Here is a 22,147-nt window from a genome sequence, read left to right on the forward strand (position 1 = left end):
GTCAGAAATACTGTTGCCCATATATACGTCCCATAATGGCATGTCCCTTCCCCCATGGGGCCCCTCCCCTCCTGAGGGTGGATGTGTACATGTAGGATGCGTTGCAGTTTCCACCATCTATTAATGCATGTGTATATGCACACAAACATGAAGGATTAACGCAGATTGGAAAGGTCTTTAACCTACGGATGTGGATTTGAACCACAGGCCTCACTTTTTGTTATGTGCATCCACAGGATTGGGGGTCCAGTGCTCTGGCTGTCACATAAATCACTGCTGATCTATTCAGCAAGTGCCTGACAAATGAGTATCTTGTGATGAGCGAGTGTGTTGTCTCCAGACAGTGAGGGTGAAAATAATAAGGGGGATTTTGTGTGTGTGCCCTGTTGGAACTGTATAGTAGTACATATGGCAGTCAGCACTGTTCACTGCCAGCACTTTTGTAGATCTATATTTATTTGGAAACTCTGGTGGCTCAATGATGAACCTAATGATTGCCAAAAAAACCACCAAACAAAAAACACAAACACACACACAGACAACCACCCAGAAACCGAGCAAGCAAATCTTGGTAAGAAACTTGTTTTTCCTAAAGAAGAATCTGCCCACCTTTTGGTTTTTAAGTGTTATCATAAATTGTGCAACAAAATCACCATGTACATCTTGTTCTGGTGCTTGGTTTTGTTGACTCATGTGCCAGTTCTCCCCCCTTCCATGTTGCTGTTACCTCAGTCCAATTTGCATCTTGTTTTCCTTTCCCCTTATTCTGAGGGTTACTTTTTTGCAATGAGGGATGGTGCTGTAGTTTTTGAAGCTGAAAATGTACAAGCTATATGGCCATTTCATTTGGTCTAAGAACGGAGATGTTCATGGAAATAGAATGAGAAACCTACAGCGCAGAATGCGCAAAAAATTCATGTGAAGCTAAAGGCATTGACACAAGTGATCATAAAATTGAATATGGAAAAAAGTGCTGCAGCTGTACTTGTTCAGTGTTGCACAGATTATTTTGGTTGGCATTCAGTCTCCTCCCCACATTACACAAAACTCGTGTATGCACTTTTGGAATGTTAGATTGGGTTGAAAAAAGATTTAGAGAGATATTTTTCTCTATTTCTCTGGTGTGAAAATAAAACTGCATTTAACTATGAGAATCAGCATCTTTTGCATGATTTCATACTGAATTGGCAAGGATGATTTAGTTTTTGACAAATCTGCACAAGAACCTATGTACAATATCTTTGTGTGGAGTAATATTTTATTGTGTTTACAATTGTGAGGTCTTATTTAACATGTCAAAATAAGCCTGTCAGTTTGCTTTGTTGGCCAAATTTTGCTGCTAACTGAGAACTAAGTTCTTGACCTCGTGTGCTCAGCCAGTTAGTGCTGTTTCCTGTCTTGATTGCCGAAACAGAACACCCCACGTGAGCCATAGCAAGAACAGTGTGGAAGGACATGTTTAGTTCAACATGGTACTGATATAAAACTCCATTTTATCATGTCAAACTGATGCAAAATTTGAAGAAAAAGGTAGTGTTATTTTATACGCAGTTGAATATTTTTATTTGTGGCCCCAGTGCAGTAATGTCTTGACCACAACACTGACAAGAACTGTGATGGACACCGATGACAATGTGTAATAAAAATAATATAAAATTTTTTTTTTTAAATTAAAAAAAGAGAAAATTTCAGAGGTGCACTTGATGTAAAAAGCAAAAAACTATTAAGCATTGCCCGAGTTAATTGCAAAATTTGGCCAACTAAGCATATACTAATAAAACATTAAAAAAAGAAGAAAAAAGAAAAACGTTTTTATAAGGTATAATTCAGTTGTTTTTTTTAACATGTACAATTCAAAATAGTCACATGGAAAATATTTAAAAACTTGATGCAGAAAAAAAAAAGATTACACAGACAATGGTGACTTTTCTTTTGTGCGTGCATGCACGCACACACACTGTCAAACCAGCAAGGAACTCGGAACTCGCCCAGAAAACTGAATAAGCAACAAGTCTTGAATCGATCCACATCAACAGTTTCTCCCCTAGGGAAAAAAAATATCAAAACAATGCTGCATTCATCAGATAGTACAGCCATCCTTAACAGAATCATCACTGCTCAAAGCAATCAACAAACACCTATCGATTGAAAATAATGATGCAGTAAAACCATCCATGATGCAGAAACAAAACTGCTTTTTCCTGCACAAACAAAACAAGTTGTTTTTCCCTCTTTCTTTTGTCTCTAGCCGTCTGTGAACATGTATAAATATGCACTGGCAGTCCTGCCACTCCAAATAACCCATTTCCTACATATTTTGTGTTGTTATAGAAACACTGCACCAACTGGGGGAAAAACCACCACCAATACAAATCAACTGAACCTCTTCCCGCCAAAACACACACACACACACACCAACACTCACAAACCTGCACACATACAGCTTATACTAATGTTTCTTCCATTCTCAGTGCTTTGAGCCTGTCAACCATCTATATTGGTAACCAGGATCAGTGAAAGATTTTTTTTAGAAATTTTAAAAACTACTTCTCTAGGTCACTGCTGATGAAAAAAAAAATTTACCAAATGTAGCATGAACCCTGTGAATAATATACAGAAGAAAACCAAATCTATGGTGTGTTTTTGTTACATTATTTTGTATGCCAAATTTAACTGTCATGCTTGTAATCATACGCTTCAAACTTAATTTCTCTGAGATAAATGCAAATTGACTAACAGTAACTGGGTTCAAAGCCCTGTACTCTGTGCATTGCAAGGTATGCCACAGAGTGATATATATTCTTTGATTACTTCACAAAGTTAAACACCTTGCTCATCAGTGAAGGAGTTGTCACCAGAAGTGAGACTGAGCTTACAGGTCAGGACGTCTCGCTGTAAATGGTCTTCCTCTTTGGACTGCTTTATTTTTTGTTCAGTAAAATCAACCACCACCATTAATAATAAGTACACAAAACGCAGTGACTGTCCTTAAATTATACCACACTTATTTCACAAAGGTTCTGCAGTGGAAGGATTATTTATTATCACACATCAGAATGGGATACCCGCACTTGAATTCAACTCATGTCTATCTAGTATATTCTGGACCAAAAATTGTTTGGCGTTTTCTTTCCTAAAACCATATCTGAAATTGGGAAGAAGACTGCACACCATGATGCACATGAACTTCCATGCTGTGATTGAACATATTGCGCCATAGTCAGCTAGAATTGCAGGACATTTCCTGTTGACTACCATGAACACTTTCACATGGTTCTATCCCAGAGTTGTTTTTTGTTCTGATTTTTAAAAAAAAATCTAAGGGACCAGTTCTTTTCACTTTATCACAATGAACAAAAACTGTTTACATATCAATTACATATTAATATATATATATATTTTTAAGTGTAATCCTTTTTCGTGTTAATTCATTAATTTTTGTGAAGCTATGTTCTTGATTTTTACTTTCTGCCTGCAGACGACCTTTGAAGTCTGTTGGGCCATAACCACATGGACTGAAACCAAGTCAGCTGTTGTCAAACAGTTCCAGAAGTTTGCAGGAAATCACTGTGCAACGACAGACAAAACTGCTGGTGTCCAGTTAATGGCATGTCACTTGGCTCCACGAAGCTATATATGGCAACCCTTTTAAATTGCACGTGCACACACACACACACACACATCTGAATACGGAGCATCAATAGACTACTTCAAGTAATATGGAGTAACAATATATCGCTACAAGTCTATAACAATTGATTACAATTCTTAAAGTAACATTCAAACCAAAATTTGTGTCAATGACCGACAAGAAAAAGTGTGAAGACGTGGGGGGTTTGAACCCACTCAGCTCTTAACATTGACAGCTCTCTGTGGACTGCCAGCATCAGGTTTGGGTCAGTTGAGCTTGGGTGAAAGTGTGAAGGGTAAATTGAGAAGTTGTGTGAAAATAATGCTATCCAGAAAAAAAATGGACACCAGGATAGACTTGGAAATAAAGAAAAGGGGGGGGGGGGGTTCCACTGAAACCAGGCGTACTGAAATGTCTGGAATTTAGCCCCCCCAAAATTTTTTTTAAATTGCACACATGAATAGACACTCACGAGAAGCTATCCAACTCCTTTCCACAGATGAGAATGAAAAAAAACAACAACAATTATACAAACATGACGGTGTTTGGCAAGTAAGAACATGGATCAAAACAATATACCATACAGTTCTCGAAGAAAGAAGAAATGATGCATTACAATCTCTTAGAAAGAAATAACACAATTACTGAAACTCAAAGCCAAAACAATTAACAAAACCGCGAACCTTGCAGAAAAAAGAAAATGAGCGAGTCCACAATTAAATACCTCCTCAAAAAGCGGCAGTGGTGGGGATACACAGCAAAAGATAATAAAGATCAGTGAAGAGAGGAGAAGCTGGAACCATCAGTCGTGGAGCTGCACCAACACCTGCTCCTGGTTGACCGGGGAAGACGCCGCGGGAGGGGGCAAGATCAGCTTCTTGGGCTGCTGCTGTTGTTGCTGCTGCTGCTTCACCTGCTGACCTCCCTCTCCCCTGGAGCTGCCCGCAAGGGCCTGTCCCTGGGAGACCCTCTGGCGCCGAGTCCGCTCCACCAGGCTCTGCTGCACCTCGTACAGGAACGACCCCTTGGCCGTGGCCTGCCCCATCACCACCACCACCGCCCCCTCCTCGCCGGGCGTCACACGAGCCACCAGCACGCGCCCAGAGCCGCTCGTGGCCATGCCCACCAGGGCCTCCCCGTTGCCCTGGAAACAGCGGAAGTCCGTCTCGTCCAGCGTGATGCGCGTCAGGGTGCGCGCCGGGTCCCGCAAACAGCGCAGGATGGCGCGCCCGTCCTTGTCCGATACCTGCGTGGGTACACACAGCTCAGTTCAGTTCAGTTCGGTTACGTTACTCTAGGAGGCGTCACTGCGTTCGGACAATTCCACAATACGCGACACCACATAATTATGCTAAGCAGATGAATGACCAGCAGCGCGCTTAGTCAGGCCTTGAGGGAAAATGAAAATAAAATGAAATTATGATACATTTGTGAACAAATGAAATAACCACATATTGAAGAAATTAATAAATAAAAGTAATAAATAAAATATAAAAGTAATTAGTATATAAAAATGAACTGATAAAAATATAAGGAAAAGGATAATAATAATAATAAAGTTAACTGACAAAGTTAACAAAAACAAACAAAAAAACAAAGACAAAAACCAAACAAAAACGCACACACACGCACACACAAAGTTCCGGAGGGCAGCTGCATGTGATTCTCAGTGGTCAGTGTCGCTCCTAATTGAGTTTGGGTAAGGCATGACTATTGGTTAAAATAAACAAAAATCTCGAATGATTGATAACATGCTGTCTGATATCCCGAAATCAAACCACATCAAACGTATTTGCTATAACAGCCCAGTCCTCACAGCAGAGGGACCAGTACAGGGTTCAAATACCAGTTGTTAAAACCAGTCCAAGAGAAATCACAAAGAAATTAAAAGGTCGATCACAACAGTGACGTCAGAAAGACCAGTTCACTCACGTCTCGCACACTGAGTAAGTCCACGTGAAATTTTAATCTAGTAAATAAAAAAAAAAAAAAAAAAAAATATATATATATATATATTGAACACAACGTATAAAGGCCACTTCACCTTCTTGTGTGTTTCACTCCACGATTCATTAACTGAAATCAATATTGATTTCCTTCATAAGCATTACTGATGAATACCAATGATCACTACTACTGCCACAGTAACATACCTCAAGCTGTAAGCACCTCCCCCCCCCCCCCCAACGTCTGCACTTATTTCACCCAAAGTTGAAACTCGACGTATTGGCTCTATTGTGGGCCTATTTTAAGATGTGTTTCGCAGCTTACTGGTGACCGGTATTGATTTTGATAACAGAGTGTAAGGACTGACAGACCGTTCTCTGCAAACAGTTATTTATTATTAGCATTATTATCATCAGTTTTAAACAAAAGGCTGTAGATACTGAAACAAGACAGTGCGTCACGGAGAAACGTCTTAATCAGTCACACTTGGGCCGCTCGTCATTCGTGTCCTGTGTCATTCAATTAAGTTTCAGTCACGCATGCATACACACTCACAGACTAAAATTTTACGTGTATGAACGTTTATAAAAAAAAAAAGTTGTTCTTGTTATTACTTTTTAAATTTATACCATGTAGGCTACAGCCATACTCCGTTTTCGGGGGGTGGGGTGGGGGGGGGGGTGCATGCTGGGTATGTTTTTTTCAGTTAAAAAAAAATTATCCCACAACCCACCAAACATGACACCAAACATGACATTTATGCAATACACGATCCTGAACGTGCGTATTCACACGAACTTGAGGTGGTTCAGGCACAAGCATGTCTGCACATAATGTAAACCTAGGAGATCGGAAAAAATCCCCCAACCTTTACTCACCAGGCGCCGTTACCGAGATTCGAACCCGAGGAGGGGGTGAGGGGGGTCCTGAGACTGAAAGTCCAACGCTATAACCACTCTGATATTGCCGTAGTGCGCCCGTGGGTGTTTGCTTACTACCCATGCACCTACTGGGCGGTTACAATGTAGCTTACAGTTTGTGTCAGGTCAGGTCATGAGATCTGCTACTGGTAACCTGTAATCCAGTACAACCTGTTCAGGGTCGGGTTGCCGACGACTAAACCGGCACTCCCACCACTCCCTTCTGGGACTGGTGAGGCGGGTGGCTAGACACCCTTATGGAGATCCATAAAAGGGCGTCGGCTCAGGAGAGCCACCGACGGCCATCTAGCTCCACCGTGCTGTGTGCATGCCACACGCAGTTGGCCCCCGGGGTGTGTCTATCCATGCATGCGAAGTCTGGATCCGGCAGAATCTGCGGAAGAAACCTATCGGTTCAACGGAGAGGAAGGCGGTTACAGCAACGCACTGTGGAGTGCAGAGAGCAAGATGAGACACCGAAAGGATATCTTGGTCATCCACTGCATCCGTGCTCATCCTCCAGTCGTCTCGACTTAGTCTTGCCACTGGAAATTGGTGGACCCGGACGAGAGAGTGAGGTCGACGTTGCGCAACTCCTCTTCACTTTAAACAAACTCATCGCGCAAGTCATCAGTCATCCAAAATGACCTTTCATCCTTCATCATTTCATCACCCCCAAGTCCTGTGGCGACAGGCGAGCGACGAAACGACAGGTGTGGGTACACTGGCAGTCGCAGCCGCAGACCTGCACGCAGGCGGCTCAGGCCATAGGGTCGTTCTTCGTCGACAGGAGCAGCGATGGAGCTCGGCAGCCGTCTGAGCGTCTGAGCAGCCCTCTTTAGGAATGCACTGCTCACCTCCCTGGCATGAGGAAGGGGCTAGAAAAGGTGCCCTAAAAATTGCCTGCTCCATATCACCCTGGCCAGCATACCGCGGCTGGCGGGGACCCTACATCAGCGGTCGAAACAAAGAGAAAGAAAAGAAAAAAGCAAGGATCGTTCCTCTCACCATTGGTGCTTGGAACATAAGGACTCTCCTGGACAGAGATAACGCGGACAGACCCCAAAGGAGAACAGCACTAGTTGCATCCGAACTCGCCAGATACAATATCGACATCGCAGCCTTGAGTGAGACTCGGCTTGCAGGTGAAGGCGAGCTCTGTGAACGGGGATCTGGTTACACCTTCTTCTGGAGTGGACGAGGAAGCGAAGAGCGACGTGAGGCTGGTGTTGGTTTTGCAGTAAAAACAGCACTTGTCAGCAAGCTAGCTGGAATCCCAAAGGGAGTCAACGATAGGCTTATGACCATGAAACTCCCACTGGCATCTGGCCAGAAGCACCTCACCATTGTCAGTGCCTACGCCCCAACCATGACCAACCCGGATGAAGTGAAGGCGAAGTTCTACGAGGACCTTCACTCTGTCATTGCTGCCATCCCTAAAGCAGACAAGCTCATCATTCTTGGGGACTTCAATGCTAGAGTTGGCTCTGACTACATCTCCTGGGATGGAGTGATTGGAAAGCACGGTGTGGGCCACTGCAACCCAAATGGATTGCTTTTGCTTCAGACATGTGCAGAGCACGAACTGCTGATAACCAACACAGTTTTCTGCCTCCCTACCCGTAACAGGACGTCATGGATGCACCCTCGCTCAAAGCATTGGCATCTCATCGATTATGTCATCGTCAGGAAAAGGGATAGGCAAGATGTACGTGTAACAAAGACCATGTGCGGCGCCGAGTGTTGGACAGACCATCGCCTTGTAGTCTCGAAGCTGAATATTCGAATCCAGCCCAAGAGACGCCCCCAAGGCCAGAAGGCTCCAAAACGGCTCAACATCGCTAAGCTGAAAAACATCACCATCAAACAGTCCTTTGTGGAGCTGCTGGAAGATCGTCTGGAATCCGCCTCTCTGAACAACCAGAATGTGGAGTCTGACTGGAGGACCCTGCGTGAGCTGATCTATAGTACAGCTTCAGAGACCCTGGGACCCATGATCAGAAAGCACAAAGACTGGTTTGATGAAAACTGTGATGAAATCAAGCAGCTTCTGGATGAGAAACGCCGTCTGCATCAAGCCCACCTGAGCAACCCAAAATCCACATCAAAAAAGGATGCGTACAATGCCATCCGCAGGACTGTTCAGCAAAAGTTACGCCAGATGCAGGATAAGTGGCTGAGTGACAAAGCTGATGAGATCCAGGGATATGCTGACAGGCACGATATGAAGAGGTTCTATGATGCCTTAAAAGAAGTCTACGGCCCCACATCCTCAGGATCATCCCCCCTCCTCAGTGCAGATGGGAATACCTTGATCACCGAGAAGGAGAACATTCTCGAACGATGGGCTGAGCACTTCAACAGTGTCTTAAATCGCCCTTCCTCCATAAATGATGAAGCCATAGACCGTCTCCCACAAGTCCCCACCAATGAAGCACTGGACGATCCGCCAACACTTCTTGAGACCCAGAAAGCAATCCGTCTGCTATCCAGTGGCAAAGCACCTGGCTCAGACTCCATACCAGCAGAGGTCTACAAGGATGGAGGCACTGTGCTGACTGAGAAGCTTCATCAGCTGTACTCACTCATGTGGAAAGAAGAGACGATCCCCCAGGATTTCAAAGATGCATCTATCATTCACTTGTACAAGCGAAAGGGGAACCGGCAAGCCTGTGATAACCATCGGGGCATTTCCTTGCTCTCCATCGCAGGCAAGATACTTGCCAGGATCCTACTAAACCGCCTCACAGCACACCTTGACCAAGGTCATTTGCCTGAGAGCCAATGTGGATTCCGGAAAGAGCGCGGAACCACGGACATGGTGTTTGCTGCAAGGCAGCTGCAAGAGAAATGTCAGGAGCAAAATGCTGATCTGTTCTCCACCTATGTCGACCTCACTAAGGCCTTTGACACCGTGAGTAGAGAGGGACTGTGGAAGATCATGGCCAGGTACGGATGCCCTCGGAAATTTATTTCCTTGGTCAGCCAATTCCATGAAGGCATGCAGGCTCGAGTCCAGGACAATGGCGAAACATCTGCTCCTTTTGCTGTCACAAATGGTGTCAAGCAAGGCTGCGTCCTGGCTCCAACGCTGTTCAGCCTCATGTTCTCTGCAATGCTTACTGATGCCTTCAGAGATGGCGATGTTGGAATCGGCCTAAAGTACCGAACAGATGGCAAGCTGTTTAACCTCAGAAGGCTTCAAGCAAAAACGAAGGTCATGACAGACATCATCAGAGACTTTTTGTTTGCTGATGACTGTGCCCTCAACGCTGGATCTGAAGCTGACATGCAACTCAGCGTCGACAAGTTTGCCACTGCCAGCAGGAACTTCGGCCTTACCATCAGCACGAGGAAAACTGAAGTTCTCCATCAGCCAGCCCCAGGGAAACCCTACGTTGAGCCCAACATCACAGTCAACGGTCAGAGACTCAGTGCGGTGGAGCGGTTCACATACCTTGGCAGCACACTGTCACGAAATGCGACCATCGACGATGAAGTGAATGTCAGGATTGCAAGAGCAAGTGCAACTTTTGGTAGACTCAGTGCAAATGTCTGGAACAGAAGAGGCATTAGTCTTGAGACCAAGCTAAAGGTCTACAGAGCAGTAGTTCTCCCCACACTACTGTACAGCTGCGAAACTTGGACAGTGTACCAACGACATGCCAAGAAGCTGAACCACTTCCACACAACATGCCTCAGGAAGCTACTGAACATCAAGTGGCAAGACAGGACCCCAGACACAGAGGTGCTCGCAAAAGCCACCCTTCCCAGCATCTTCACCATCCTGATGCAGTCCCAGCTTCGCTGGGCTGGACACGTGGCACGCATGCCAGACCATCGGCTGCCCAAAAGGCTCTTCTATGGCGAGCTGCAACAAGGGAAGAGATCACACGGAGGTCAGAAGAAGCGCTTCAGAGATACTCTGAAAGTCTCTCTGAAAGCGTTTGATATCAACCCTGACTCCTGGGAGGAATCTGCAGTGGACCGTAACAAATGGCGCGCTGCTGTGCACAAAGGCGCCAAGTTGTGCGAGGCCAACAGGACTGCTGCAGCTGTTCAGAAGAGGCAGGCCAGAAAGTCACGGGCAAACAAGCTCCCTGACAATGATATGCCTGTCTTTGTCTGCCCCAACTGTCAGCGAACATTTCGTGCGCAGATTGGACTATTCAGCCATCTGCGCACTCACAGATAGATTCATGAGCATCCTTCCCCCCACCCCACCACCACCCTCCCCCCATCCCCAATCTGGATGACATCGATGGTCATCATCGATCTCGATGGACACACCACAGTATGACACACTGACCTGCAGCCCCTCACTGGCGGCCAGAGGCTGACCGCTGCTGCTGAAAACGGCCGCCTTGTCCACTCTGGCACTGGACTGCAGAAGGCCGCTGACGAACTCGGACCACGACTGAGCCATCCTGCTGTTCTTCAGTCCCCCTTCCCGCTCCTTCCGTCCGTCGTGCGACACTCGTCAGGGTGCGAGCCACCAGTCATGCACTGCCTGTACAGGAAACAGTGCTTCTCAGCCATTTAACCAGACACGAAGAATGTGATCAATGTTCGACAAACGACAATATTGCTGGTGGGTTCTCACTATAAATGCTTTTGTGCACCCCCCCCCCCCCACCCCACCCCCAATTTTTGTCAGTGACACAGAATCAGTCAGAAATGCTTACCTACATATCACAGATCAGTTTCAGTAGCTCAAGGAGGCGTCACTGCGTTCGGACAAATCCATATACGCTACACCACATCTGCCAAGCAGATGCCTGACCAGCAGCGTAACCCAACGCGCTTAGTCAGGCCTTGAGAGAGCGCGTCGCTACACTACAGCGCCACTTTTTTTTTTTCTTTCCTGTGTGCAGTTTTATTTTTTACCTATCGAAGTGGATTTCTCTACAGAATTTTGCCAGGAACAACCGTTTTGTTGCCGTGGGTTCTTTTGCGTGCGTTAAGTGCATGCTGCACACGGGACCTCGGCTTATTGTCTCGGCATTCGAATGACTAGCGTCCAGACCACCACTCAAGGTCTAGTGGAGGGGGAGAAACTATCGGTGGCTGAGCCGTGATTCGAACCAGCGCGCTCAGATTCTCTCGCTTCCTATTGCGGACGCGTTACATCTAGGCCATCACCATCACAGAACCACCATAAAGTCAGTTAAACTTCATACAGTTTTCTGTGTGGGTGGTGGGAAACAAAAAAATATTGTTAAAATTTCAGTCCTTTGTCTCCTTCCATTCGAAATTCTTTCCGATACAATTTATGTTTCGGCCAATTGATAAAGAAAAAAAATGTTCAAACAAAAAAAAGAAGAAGAAAAAAAGACTTGTTAATGTGCACGCTTTTCGTTTTTAACACTTCGTTTGTAACGTGTGTGCAGTTATGCAGCCTGTTATGCATGGGGCTCATTGAATAAACTTGATTGCGTTCAGAAGCCTGGCCCAGTTAAACTGAGCTGCCTGCTGACAGTATCATATGTCACGTTTTCATGTACCCCTGAGGGGTTTACCTGAAATAAACATGTCATTTCATTCACTTTCAATCAGATTCGATCAGAAAGATCCTCGGCATAAAGTGGTAAGACAGGGTCTCCAACCTCCAGGTCCTAGAGAGGAGCGGCCTGCCCAGCATCGAAAGCCTGCTGATCCAGTGCCAGCTACGCTGGACAGGGCACGTTGTCCGCATGACAGACAGCAGGATCCCAAAGATGCTTTTGTACGGCCAGCTGAAGGAAGGCCACCGTGAACTTGGAAGACCCTGCAAGCGCTTCAAGGACACCTTGACTGAAGACAAACCTCAAAGCCTGTGACATAGACATCGCTTCCTGGGAAACTGATGCCCTTGACCGCTGTCGCTGGAGGATGCTGTGCTCTAGTGGCATAAAGACGTTTGAAAACAAGAGAACGCTGGCCAGTAAGGAGAAGCGTGAGCGAAGGAAGCAGGGCTCAACTTCTGGAGACGTTTTCTCTTGCATCACCTGTGGGAAGTGCTGCGCATCCAGAATCGGCCTCTTCTCCCATATGAGGACACACACCGACAGATAAGCCTGCCTGCCTACTCATCTGTCGGACCGACGGGAGACTCCAGCACAATCAGATTCGATCGTTGTGTTCAGTTTGGACAACATTAAAAAGTTGCAAGAGACAGAGAGAGATGCTCGCAGATATAAACGTGTGTTGTGAGTGCGTGCGTGTATTGCGGGGGGTGTGGGGGGAAGGGGGGTGAGGGTTATGTGGGCGCGCGCGTGCGCGCGTTTGTGTTTCCTGTGTCATTGAAAATGAAGGTAAGCCAAATCAGTCAATAATCTTGCCGCCAAGTAATGTACCCAGCGCTGCGATGAAATACAGAATGCTAAGCCATTGCTGAAGATTTCTGAATTTTTCAAGATAATGTCTCACAGATAACATCTTAAACAGGTTTTTGTTACATAATCTCTTTTCATTAACTTTATATTATTATTACAGACGTGCATGTGCCGTTCTTTTCTCAGTATCCGCTCTGAATAACGCGCGAGCGCGCGCGCGCACACACACACACACTCGCGCGCACGTACGCATGCATGCACATACACTGAGACATATAAGCAGAAGCGCTCTCACGAACAAACACACTCACGCGCGACTCCCAGAAACTGAACTGGCTCCGTCTATAGCTTGCACGCAACTGCATGGACGTTAACAAAAAGTAACACTGAAGGCACATATTGCTCTCCCCTTGTGACATGTTAGTGTTGCTGACTACTTCGTTTTTATAAGGGAACATAGCACATATAGACACTCAAACGACGGGTGTGGTGGCCGAATGGTTAAAGCGCTGGATTCTCGGTCGAGTTTCCCGAGTTCGATCCCCAGTTTGATGCACCTGTTTCAGTGGACTGAGATAGTTTTTTTTTTATAGTTTTTTTTTTACTGTTTCCCACGAGGTCAACATGCGTGCAGACCTGCTGGTGCCTGAAAACCCCTTACCCTCTTTGTGTTCTCGGATACACATGCAGAAGATTTGACTTCACCAGTTAAAAACCCTGTATTCCATGTCAGCGTTCGGTGGGTTCAGTTATGGAAACAAGTAAATACACAGCGGGTTCAGTTATCAGCACAGAATATTTCTACAAGGATGTATGCAGTTCCTGACTTCACATGCCCGTCCGTGTGTGTGTGTGTGTGTGTGTGTGTGTGTGTGTGTGTGTGTGTGTGCGCGTGTGTGTGTGTGTGTGGGCGCGCGCGCGCGCCGTGCGTGCGTATGTGTGTGCGTCGTGTGTGAGAATGCAAAAGAAAGAGGGACGGGGAACAGAGCGCACGCGCGCGCGCGCGCGCGTGTGTGTGCATGTGTTTGGTCACTCTTTACAACAGATTCGGAGGTCGGTGTGCTCAACACACTGATCTCAACATACTACTGAACATTTTCAGAAGCTACGTTGTATGTATGTATGTGTGTATGTATGTATGTATACTGTATGATAGTTGTGTTCGACTATGACCATCAGGACAGCAGAGGAGGTAACAGCTATCCCGATTATCTGGGCTAGAATTTGATTGTAGTGGAGAGTGTCTTGTCCAAGTCCCCACTCTCTTGACCAAGAGGGTTTTAGGACAGCCGGTGTTGGGATGGTTCCCGGCAAAGGCCGGCAAACTGGCCTTAAAGGCTGAAGCACCACTCTAAGAGCCAGTACAAGTTTGCCTCCTAGTTTGAGAGTCATAGTCCTTCACAAAAGACTAAGCTGTAAATGATTTCCCACTGCAATGTTCTTTGCTGTTGGCCCAGCTGTAAACTTATGTCAGTCTGTGATAGGAGCTGAGTGGTATATTTATTCTGTGCGCAACCTGGCGTAGGTTTTCAGCGACAGAACACAGAGTCAACGAAAGTCTCTATTGTTCGCCATGCACTGGGCTTAGCCTTCACGGGGCATCGTTTTTCTCTCCCTTTCCAAACAGTCACACCATACACCACATGCATGCTGTCACTGTAAACTGCCTTGTGAACACCCAGTGTGATGCAGTAAACGCCCACCCCCCTAATTCTAGGTTAAAAAAAAAAACGTGCGAAAAAAAGGCATCTGTCATGAACTAACAATGCACTGTGGATATAAATTGTGCCATGTTGCTAGCGCGCGTGCATGAGAGAGAGAGAGAGAGAGAGAGAGAGAGACAGACAGACAGACAGACAGACAGACAGGCAGGCAGGCAGACAGACAGAGACACACACTCAGAGAGAGAGAGAGAGATGGGCGGGGCAGACAGAATGATGAATCAATGAATGGAAACTGACAGAGAGAGGAGACGTAAGTACAGATACACACCAATCACACATCTGAATGATTTCCAAGCGATACCACCAGTTTATCGAGGGACTATTCCCAACTTGGCCAGCCAGCACTGTATGGTGAAACTAAGTAAGTGAACAGACTCCCGCAAAAGGTGAAGTACTCCCAACTATGGGTGAGATTTGTGCGAGGTGGGGGTGGGCCGCGCTCACAAGGTAGTGTGCAGTACTTTGTGTGTGTGTGTGTGTGTGTGTGTGTGTGTGTGTGTGTGTGTGTGTGTGTGTGTGTGTTTGAGAGAGAGAGAGATACGATCTCCACTGACACGTGAAATGCCAAAAGGCCAGAATCACAGCGAGGGGAAAGGCCGCCTTCTGTCGTAAGCCACAAAATAGGTACGATGACTTCGCATGAAGTTTCTGGTATATAAAAAGAGAATTTATGTGCATGTGTGTGTCATGTGTATGTGTTTGTGTGTTTGTGTGGGTGAGAGAGAGAGAGAGAGAGAGAGAGAGAGAAAGAGTGCGAGCGTGCACGTGTGTGTATGTAGGAGTGGTGTGGTGTGGTGTGGTGTGGTGTGGTGTGTGTGTGTGTGTGTGTCAGTGTGTCAGAAAGAGAGAGAGAGAGAGAGAGAGAGAGAGAGAGAGAGAGAGAGAGAGAGAGAGAGAGAGAGAGAGAAGAGTCGTAGTTCTGATGAACCATATTGAGAGGGCGGGTGAGTGTGTGGTGGATGTGTGTGTACATAATTATACATTACACCAAAATAACAACTGACCCAACTGAAAGAATCGCTAGAAGACACCCAACGAGCTGGTCAGAACACTGTTCCAACGTCACAGTGACAAGAATGCCTATAACAGGCAACTGTTGAACCAGCAGAAACATCATGCTATCGGTTAGACTGCTTGTTGCCAAACAATTCACAAAACGCTGCACATTTCACCTGGCCGACCTAAAGTACCTGGCTCAGATGGTACTACGGAGCACAGGTCACACCACTGGATGCAAGAGTACGGGTCTCGTCTGCCCGGTAGCGTGAAAGACAGCAACCATACACTGAGAATACTGAAAGAACTCGACTATTATCGATTTTATCTACCAGAACACACCAGACTGGTCACAACTGCTGTGAAATCTCTTTAGATACAAACACGTCACACGATGACCTGTGAACAGCTCCGCCATTCTTTCTGGAACCCACGCAAGTCTCATCAGATGCCCCTCCCAGTGACTGTATAATCAAAACTACCAAATCACGTACTCCAGAAACAAAGCATTCACTTATGCAGGGGAATATTCCCATCAAAATGTTGGCACTGTCATGGGTACACCCACGGAACATGCAGCTGCAGATTTGTTCATGGGCGGGCTGGAAAAACGCATGCTGACTGCAAACCCCATTCCAATCTCTGAGAACATGAAGAGATTCGATGACTTTTTTTGTATTGTGGACGCACAGTCTTGAAGACCTGGAAACTTTTGTTCTGAATTCAACCAGTTTTACCCTTCCATCAAATTAAAGATCATTTCGTTAACCACTGACATTCCTTTTCAAGACATCCTGATCAAAGAAAGATCGTTTCCTCCAATCTGATCTCCACAGCAAACCAACTGATGGTCATGCACAATAATATCGCCACTCACTGTCCTCTCATCATAGACATGTAATCAACAATCAGCCCGACACTGAGTCTTGTCATCTGGCTATGTCGCCTGTGCTCCAGTCCCAAGACCTTTGAATCTCGCTGCAAAGAACTACAGATGCCGCTAAACGAAAGAGGGTACAACTCATCCACAGTATCTGCTGCATTCTTGAAAGCCCGCTGAATAAATGCCCGGATCTCAGTGCCTTCAGTACCAATCCAGGAAGAACAGCAACACTGCCTTTCATAATTACACATCACCCAGGCAATCCTCCTCTCCGCAGGTGGATTAATTAACGTCATTTCACACGCTACAGTTTTACACTGATTTTCAGTACTACCAATCTCAGCCATGCTCTTTCCTATACAGCTTACTCCAGTGCAGTGCTACATAACTGATTCATTTGAGTCATTTTCACAGGATGATATTTTACTTAAATGTATGCTTTCACGAAATCAGCTTATCTTTAACCACTTTATCTACACTTTTTAAGTCTTGGACATGTCATTTGCTGTCAGTTTTGGTCTCCACACAAATGCATTATCTATGTTATGTTGTTGCCTATTCCAAACCAAGCGGTAGTCTTTCCATTGTAATATATGATGTTCTTACTTTCCACTTGTATTACTGACATGGTGTGCTGATGACATTTGTTGTTGGTGTCTTTTACAGACACTGTCTTCTTATCTTCTCTCTTTACTACTACTTCTCTTAATACCGTAATAAAACAATAGAAAAACCTTCGTCTTGTGACTGGCCTCTATATGCCCATGGCCTGAGCGAGGGGCTTTCTATCCTTTCTCTTTCAATCTTGTAAATTCAGTAATTCTTTTCTAACCCCTTTATAATATACCACTCGGTTCACGGACGGATGCATAATATATGTGAGATCCTTTCCGCAGTCAGTGTCATCATAACCCAGCACGTCGGAAAGGACAGCCGTCACTCAAAAAAAGACACACATCACATCTGTCATTGTCCCGGTGATCGACAGGAGTGTTCGTTCTCATGTTCCTACTGAGAGAGAGATTGACCAAATAGAGAGTCTCGGCTCCACCCCCTGGAATCGGCACAGCAAAGCTACGATGTGGTGCGGATGCGGGCGCCCACACGCGCGCGCGCGCGCGCACACACACACACACACACACAAACTTGCACATGAATACAAGCACGCACACACAAAGGTATGTGTGCGGGCACAGATAGAACTATGTCTGTGTCTACATGCAGTCTCACGTTGTCACGATCATTCCTGCACGTGCTGGCTGCAGACATGCCCGTCAACAAATACCTGTTATATACATCCACAAGTGGACTGTTGGCTCTGTGGCAACGTGTCCGTCCTTGCAAGCCAGAGAATCTGAGCGGACGGGATCCACTGAGTCCCATAATCGGCAATATTTCCCCCCCCCCCCTCCACTCGACCGTTTGAGTGGTGGTCTGGACGCTAGTCATTCAGATGAGACGATCAACCGAGGTCCCGAAAAACCGGCAACAGACGGCAACAAAAGGGCTTTCCCTGGCAACATTCTGCAGAAAAAAATCATTCACTATGACAAGAGAAAAACAGCAACAAAAAACATTACAGAGTGGCGCTACATTGTACGGAACGCGCACTCCCCGGGTGAGCTGCCTGAATTTAACACACAGAAATCGGCTGTGACAAAGAATGAGAGAGAGAGAGAGACAAAGAGAGAGAGAGACATGGAGAGAGAGAGAGAGAGAGAGAGAGAGAGAGAGAGAGAGAGAGAGAGAAGCACTGGGGAGAAAAAAGACAACCATGACCGAGGGAAGGAATGGGAGCAGTGAAGATGGAGGTCACCTCCCCATCCCCACGCCCCCCGCATCCCCACTAGACCCTCTCCTCTCGTCTCAAAGTCCGTCAGTTATAAAGCGTTCATTTCTTACTTCGCCGGGCTGAGATGATAACCACAGACTCTTGGTGAAGCACTCTCTTGTTATCGTTTCATCATCTCATCATCTTATCTTCATCATCAGCATCAGCATCAGCAGCATCATTATTATTATTATTTTCTTCTGCGTTCGTGAGCTGGAACTCCCACGTTCACTTGTATATATCCGCGAGTGGGATTTACGTGTATGACCGTTTTTCACCCGCCATGTAGGCAGCCATACTCAGCTTTCGGGAGTGTGCATGCTGGGTATGTTCTTGTTTCCATAACCCACCGAACGCTGACATGGATTACAGGATATTTAACGTGCGTATTTGAGATTCTGCTTGCGTATACACACGAAGGGGGTTCAGGCACTAGCACGTCTGCACATATGTTGACCTGGAAGATCGGAAAAATCTGACTGAGGCAAGATTACACCACAAAAACAGTGGTGTAGCTTGTATAATTCATTTAGACACTATATATCTAAACACACACACACACACACACACATATATATATATATATATATGGAGGGGGGTGCGTCACTGTGACATAATAATTATCACAGCACAGCCAGGTTAGTTAGTAAATGCTGGACCTGAGAGAGAGAGAGAGAAAAAAAAAAACCCGTTGGGAATGAGTCCCTTATCCTATAACAATCGCACACCCCCCTACCTACCCACTATCCATCACCCCTTTCTTTGAAATACAAAGGCAAAGACACCGACTGACTCCTGTCATGTAATGATTATCATCATTTTTTTTTTTTTTTTTAATGATTATCATCTTTTTTTTCTTTTTTTTTTTTTTTAAACACAGAACGTCAGTTTAACGAGAACTGCCGAGAGAACCACACTGACTCGGTGTTTATCCACTGTTCCGAACACCTGCCCTGGAGCCTCACGAGACGGTTACATTCAAACATACCACATAACTTGTATAGCTGAACTATATATACATATATATATATATATATATATATATATATATATATATATATGGTAGCATGCATTCTGAGTGTCATTTCAACAGTCAGAAGCCTCGTCTTCCTCGTACTGGACACTATAACAGTACAGTTCAAGAGTATGTGTGCCGTGCTCGGATGAAATGTATGTATTGTAGCCAAGAGAGAGAGAGATCGAGATCGTGTGTGCGTGTGTGTGTCAGTGTGTCCGCGTGTTATCGCGTGTGTGTGCGTGTCGTGCGTGCCATTGGGTGCGCACGCGTGTGCCGCGTGTGTATCACCGAGTGTGTGCATGTGTGTGTGGGGTGGGGGTGGGGGTGGAGTGGGGGTGTATGCGCCGACGGTGCGAGTCGGTGTGAGCGCACGTCTGTGCACGCGTGTTGCAGTGCGTGTATCTATGTGGCTATATATCTATGCAGTGTGAATTCCTGCGTGTACTGATCTCAGTAGTAAAAAAGGAATAGAGCTCTCGAACCTGTCTGTGACTATCCCCCACCCCCCGGCTCCCTCCGTCCATTGCCCCGCCCCGCCTTCCCCCCCCCCCCCCTCCCACACACACACATCGTAACACACAGTGGCAAATAAAGCACACTCACCTTTTCAGTTTGACGTGTACGTCAGTACAGCTTATGTCTTGGCCGAAACCGTTGTGTTCTTGCAGCAACACTGACAAGTTGTAGACGCTCGCCGCCACAGGGCTGACAAACTGGCACGTCAGTAAATTATTCTGTGGACACTTTCCTGTGTAGTGAAATGTCGCCTATTTTGTCCCATAGGTACTGTGTGCACTGCTGCTCGACTCAGTGATTAACTGACACGCAATTACAGATCTTCACCCCTGTTCACGTTTTCCGCGTCAGTTGATTTCGTGTCAGTCAATTCGACTGATTCAGCTACACAAAGAACTGGATTACAGGCAAAAAAACAAACAAACAAAAGAAAAAACAAAACAAACACCTGAAGTTGTCACTGAAGGCTGGAACTTTTCCTCCTATGTCACTGCTGAGCAAATATGTTGAAGTGGCTACAAGAAAAGTAACTGAACAGGTAGACTTTTCGTTACAAGTTTTCGTCAGCAGGTAATAATATCAACTTATAACAATAGGCTACACGGTCCAGGCACAAAACTTCTAGCTAAACTACAGTTGAAACTTTTAAACAGCTCTCGTCTTCTCAACTTCGTCAAAAACTTTCCTTCTCAGTTCTCGGCAACTTGAGTCAACACGCAAGCAGCAACACACACCAGCTCACACACAAAAGCTCGCACGGGGAAAAAAAACCACAAACGAAAACCGGCCTACCATTGACAGTCCCGTCTGTTCCGTGCATTTGTTGTGGGTTCGTATTCGCTGTGAACTCACACAAAACGACACGAGAAGAAGAGGAGCACAAGTTTGTCAATGGTTTTGGGTCCGGGTGTGTAACGCCCAGTCAGTAAGCTGTGCGTGTGTGAGAGAGGGGGGAGGGGGGATTTTCGTGTTGGCCCGTGGCAGTGTGTCTATATATATATGATTGTGCTGTGTCCAGCCCACCTGTGGAATGTGTGTGAAAGGGACAGGCGCTTGAAGGGAAGCAAAAATAACTAATGTACCACCGACTTTTATGCGCAGCTTGTTGAAGTTCAAACAGGCTGTGTGGTGGATGTAAAAACGACATACACACACACGCACACACACAACATGACACACACACACACACAGTGACAACTGAATCACTGGCACACACTGAAACACACACACACTCGTCACTGACACACACAAATACACTGACACACACGCGAGCGCACTGGCATACACACACTGACAACGGCACACACACACACTGGCACACTCGCGAGCGCGTCCGGCAGTGCACCCAGTGACAGACACACACTGACAACGGCACAGACACACACACACACACAATGGTACACACAAAGAATGATACACACACACACGCCGGCACACACACTGGCACACACGCCGGCACACACACTGGCACACACACACTGACCCCCCGGGCCCTGGCCAGCTCTCATTCATCGTTCTAAACTGAAAAAAACAACAGCAATAAAACAACACAGCAAACACTTGGAGCTTGGTTTGTCCTTTAATTACTACACAACCCTCATCAGTATTGTGGTCCACAACTTCAATATACACAGCAATGTTTGGCAGGACAGGAGACTGGGCGATCAGTTGACTGAGATGGGGGCTGGAGTGAGTGGGGCATGGGGGGGAGACCCATCAGGACAAAAGATGAAAATGGCGGAGAACTGATGAAACATGGGCCGAAAAAACAAAACCAAAACACACAACCACCACCACCGTGGGCTGTCATCACTGACGCTCATGTCATCAGTCCCACAAAATCATCGGAGTTGAAAAAAACAACAACAAAAAAACCGGACCATTTTTGGGACACATTATTTAACTTTTGTGTATTTATTACAACAACCAAACGCTGCACATTAATGCACACGATCACCTGATTATGTAAGCTCTATGATACACAAACAGAAAGACCACTGATGACTGCCTGAAATCCACTCAACACTTACGAATACAAACTAACAAATAACAGGCCGACTGACTGATTACATTACATCACTGAATGTTGGGGTGGGGAATGTCGGAAGTGAATGAAACAAAAACAGAAGCTGCGTGTGGCTGGTTAAAGTCTTGATCCAGAGGTGGGTATACATATCACAATGGACATTGTTTATACACATTGTATTTATATTTATATATATATACCGATATATTTTACAACCAAAATAATTCACGATCACACTGACGCAAAGTCCACGCAGCTTTAAAACAGCTTCCGAAAACGACTCTCTCCATGTGCTTAGCTGGCTGCTTAATTAAGTCCTGTAGCTCACATTGACAGTCAGA

General features: G+C 45.9%; 1 protein-coding gene across 2 annotated transcripts; it reads right to left on the reverse strand.

Moving 5' to 3' along the window:
* Positions 1 to 1,805: 1,805 nt before the first annotated feature.
* LOC143279955 (uncharacterized) lies at positions 1,806 to 20,727 on the reverse strand. 2 transcript variants are annotated; one of them, XM_076584331.1, is made up of 3 exons: positions 19,868 to 20,727; positions 10,808 to 11,004; positions 1,806 to 4,877 (listed from the first exon to the last, which is right to left on the reverse strand). In XM_076584331.1, exons 2-3 carry the CDS (start codon positions 10,922 to 10,924, stop codon positions 4,434 to 4,436), a joined length of 561 nt encoding a protein of 186 aa, XP_076440446.1. In that variant the 5' UTR covers positions 10,925 to 11,004; positions 19,868 to 20,727; the 3' UTR covers positions 1,806 to 4,433. The 2 variants fall into 2 exon arrangements, with proteins under 2 accessions (XP_076440446.1, XP_076440444.1); XM_076584329.1 differs by having other exon boundaries at positions 10,808 to 11,008; positions 19,868 to 20,726.
* Positions 20,728 to 22,147: the final 1,420 nt, after the last annotated feature.

Source organism: Babylonia areolata, chromosome 3 (assembly GCF_041734735.1).
Source record: "Babylonia areolata isolate BAREFJ2019XMU chromosome 3, ASM4173473v1, whole genome shotgun sequence".
Taxonomy (NCBI): domain Eukaryota; kingdom Metazoa; phylum Mollusca; class Gastropoda; order Neogastropoda; family Buccinidae; genus Babylonia; species Babylonia areolata.

Excerpts from the sequence above, each read along its gene's own strand:
- LOC143279955 (XM_076584331.1), bottom strand. The coding sequence starts at position 10,924 with ATGGCTCAGTCGTGGTCCGAGTTCGTCAGCGGCCTTCTGCAGTCCAGT. Across the intron at positions 4,878-10,807 it reads CCGCCAGTGAGGGGCTGCAG|GTATCGGACAAGGACGGGCG; the intron begins GTCAGTGTGTCA and ends GTACCCACGCAG.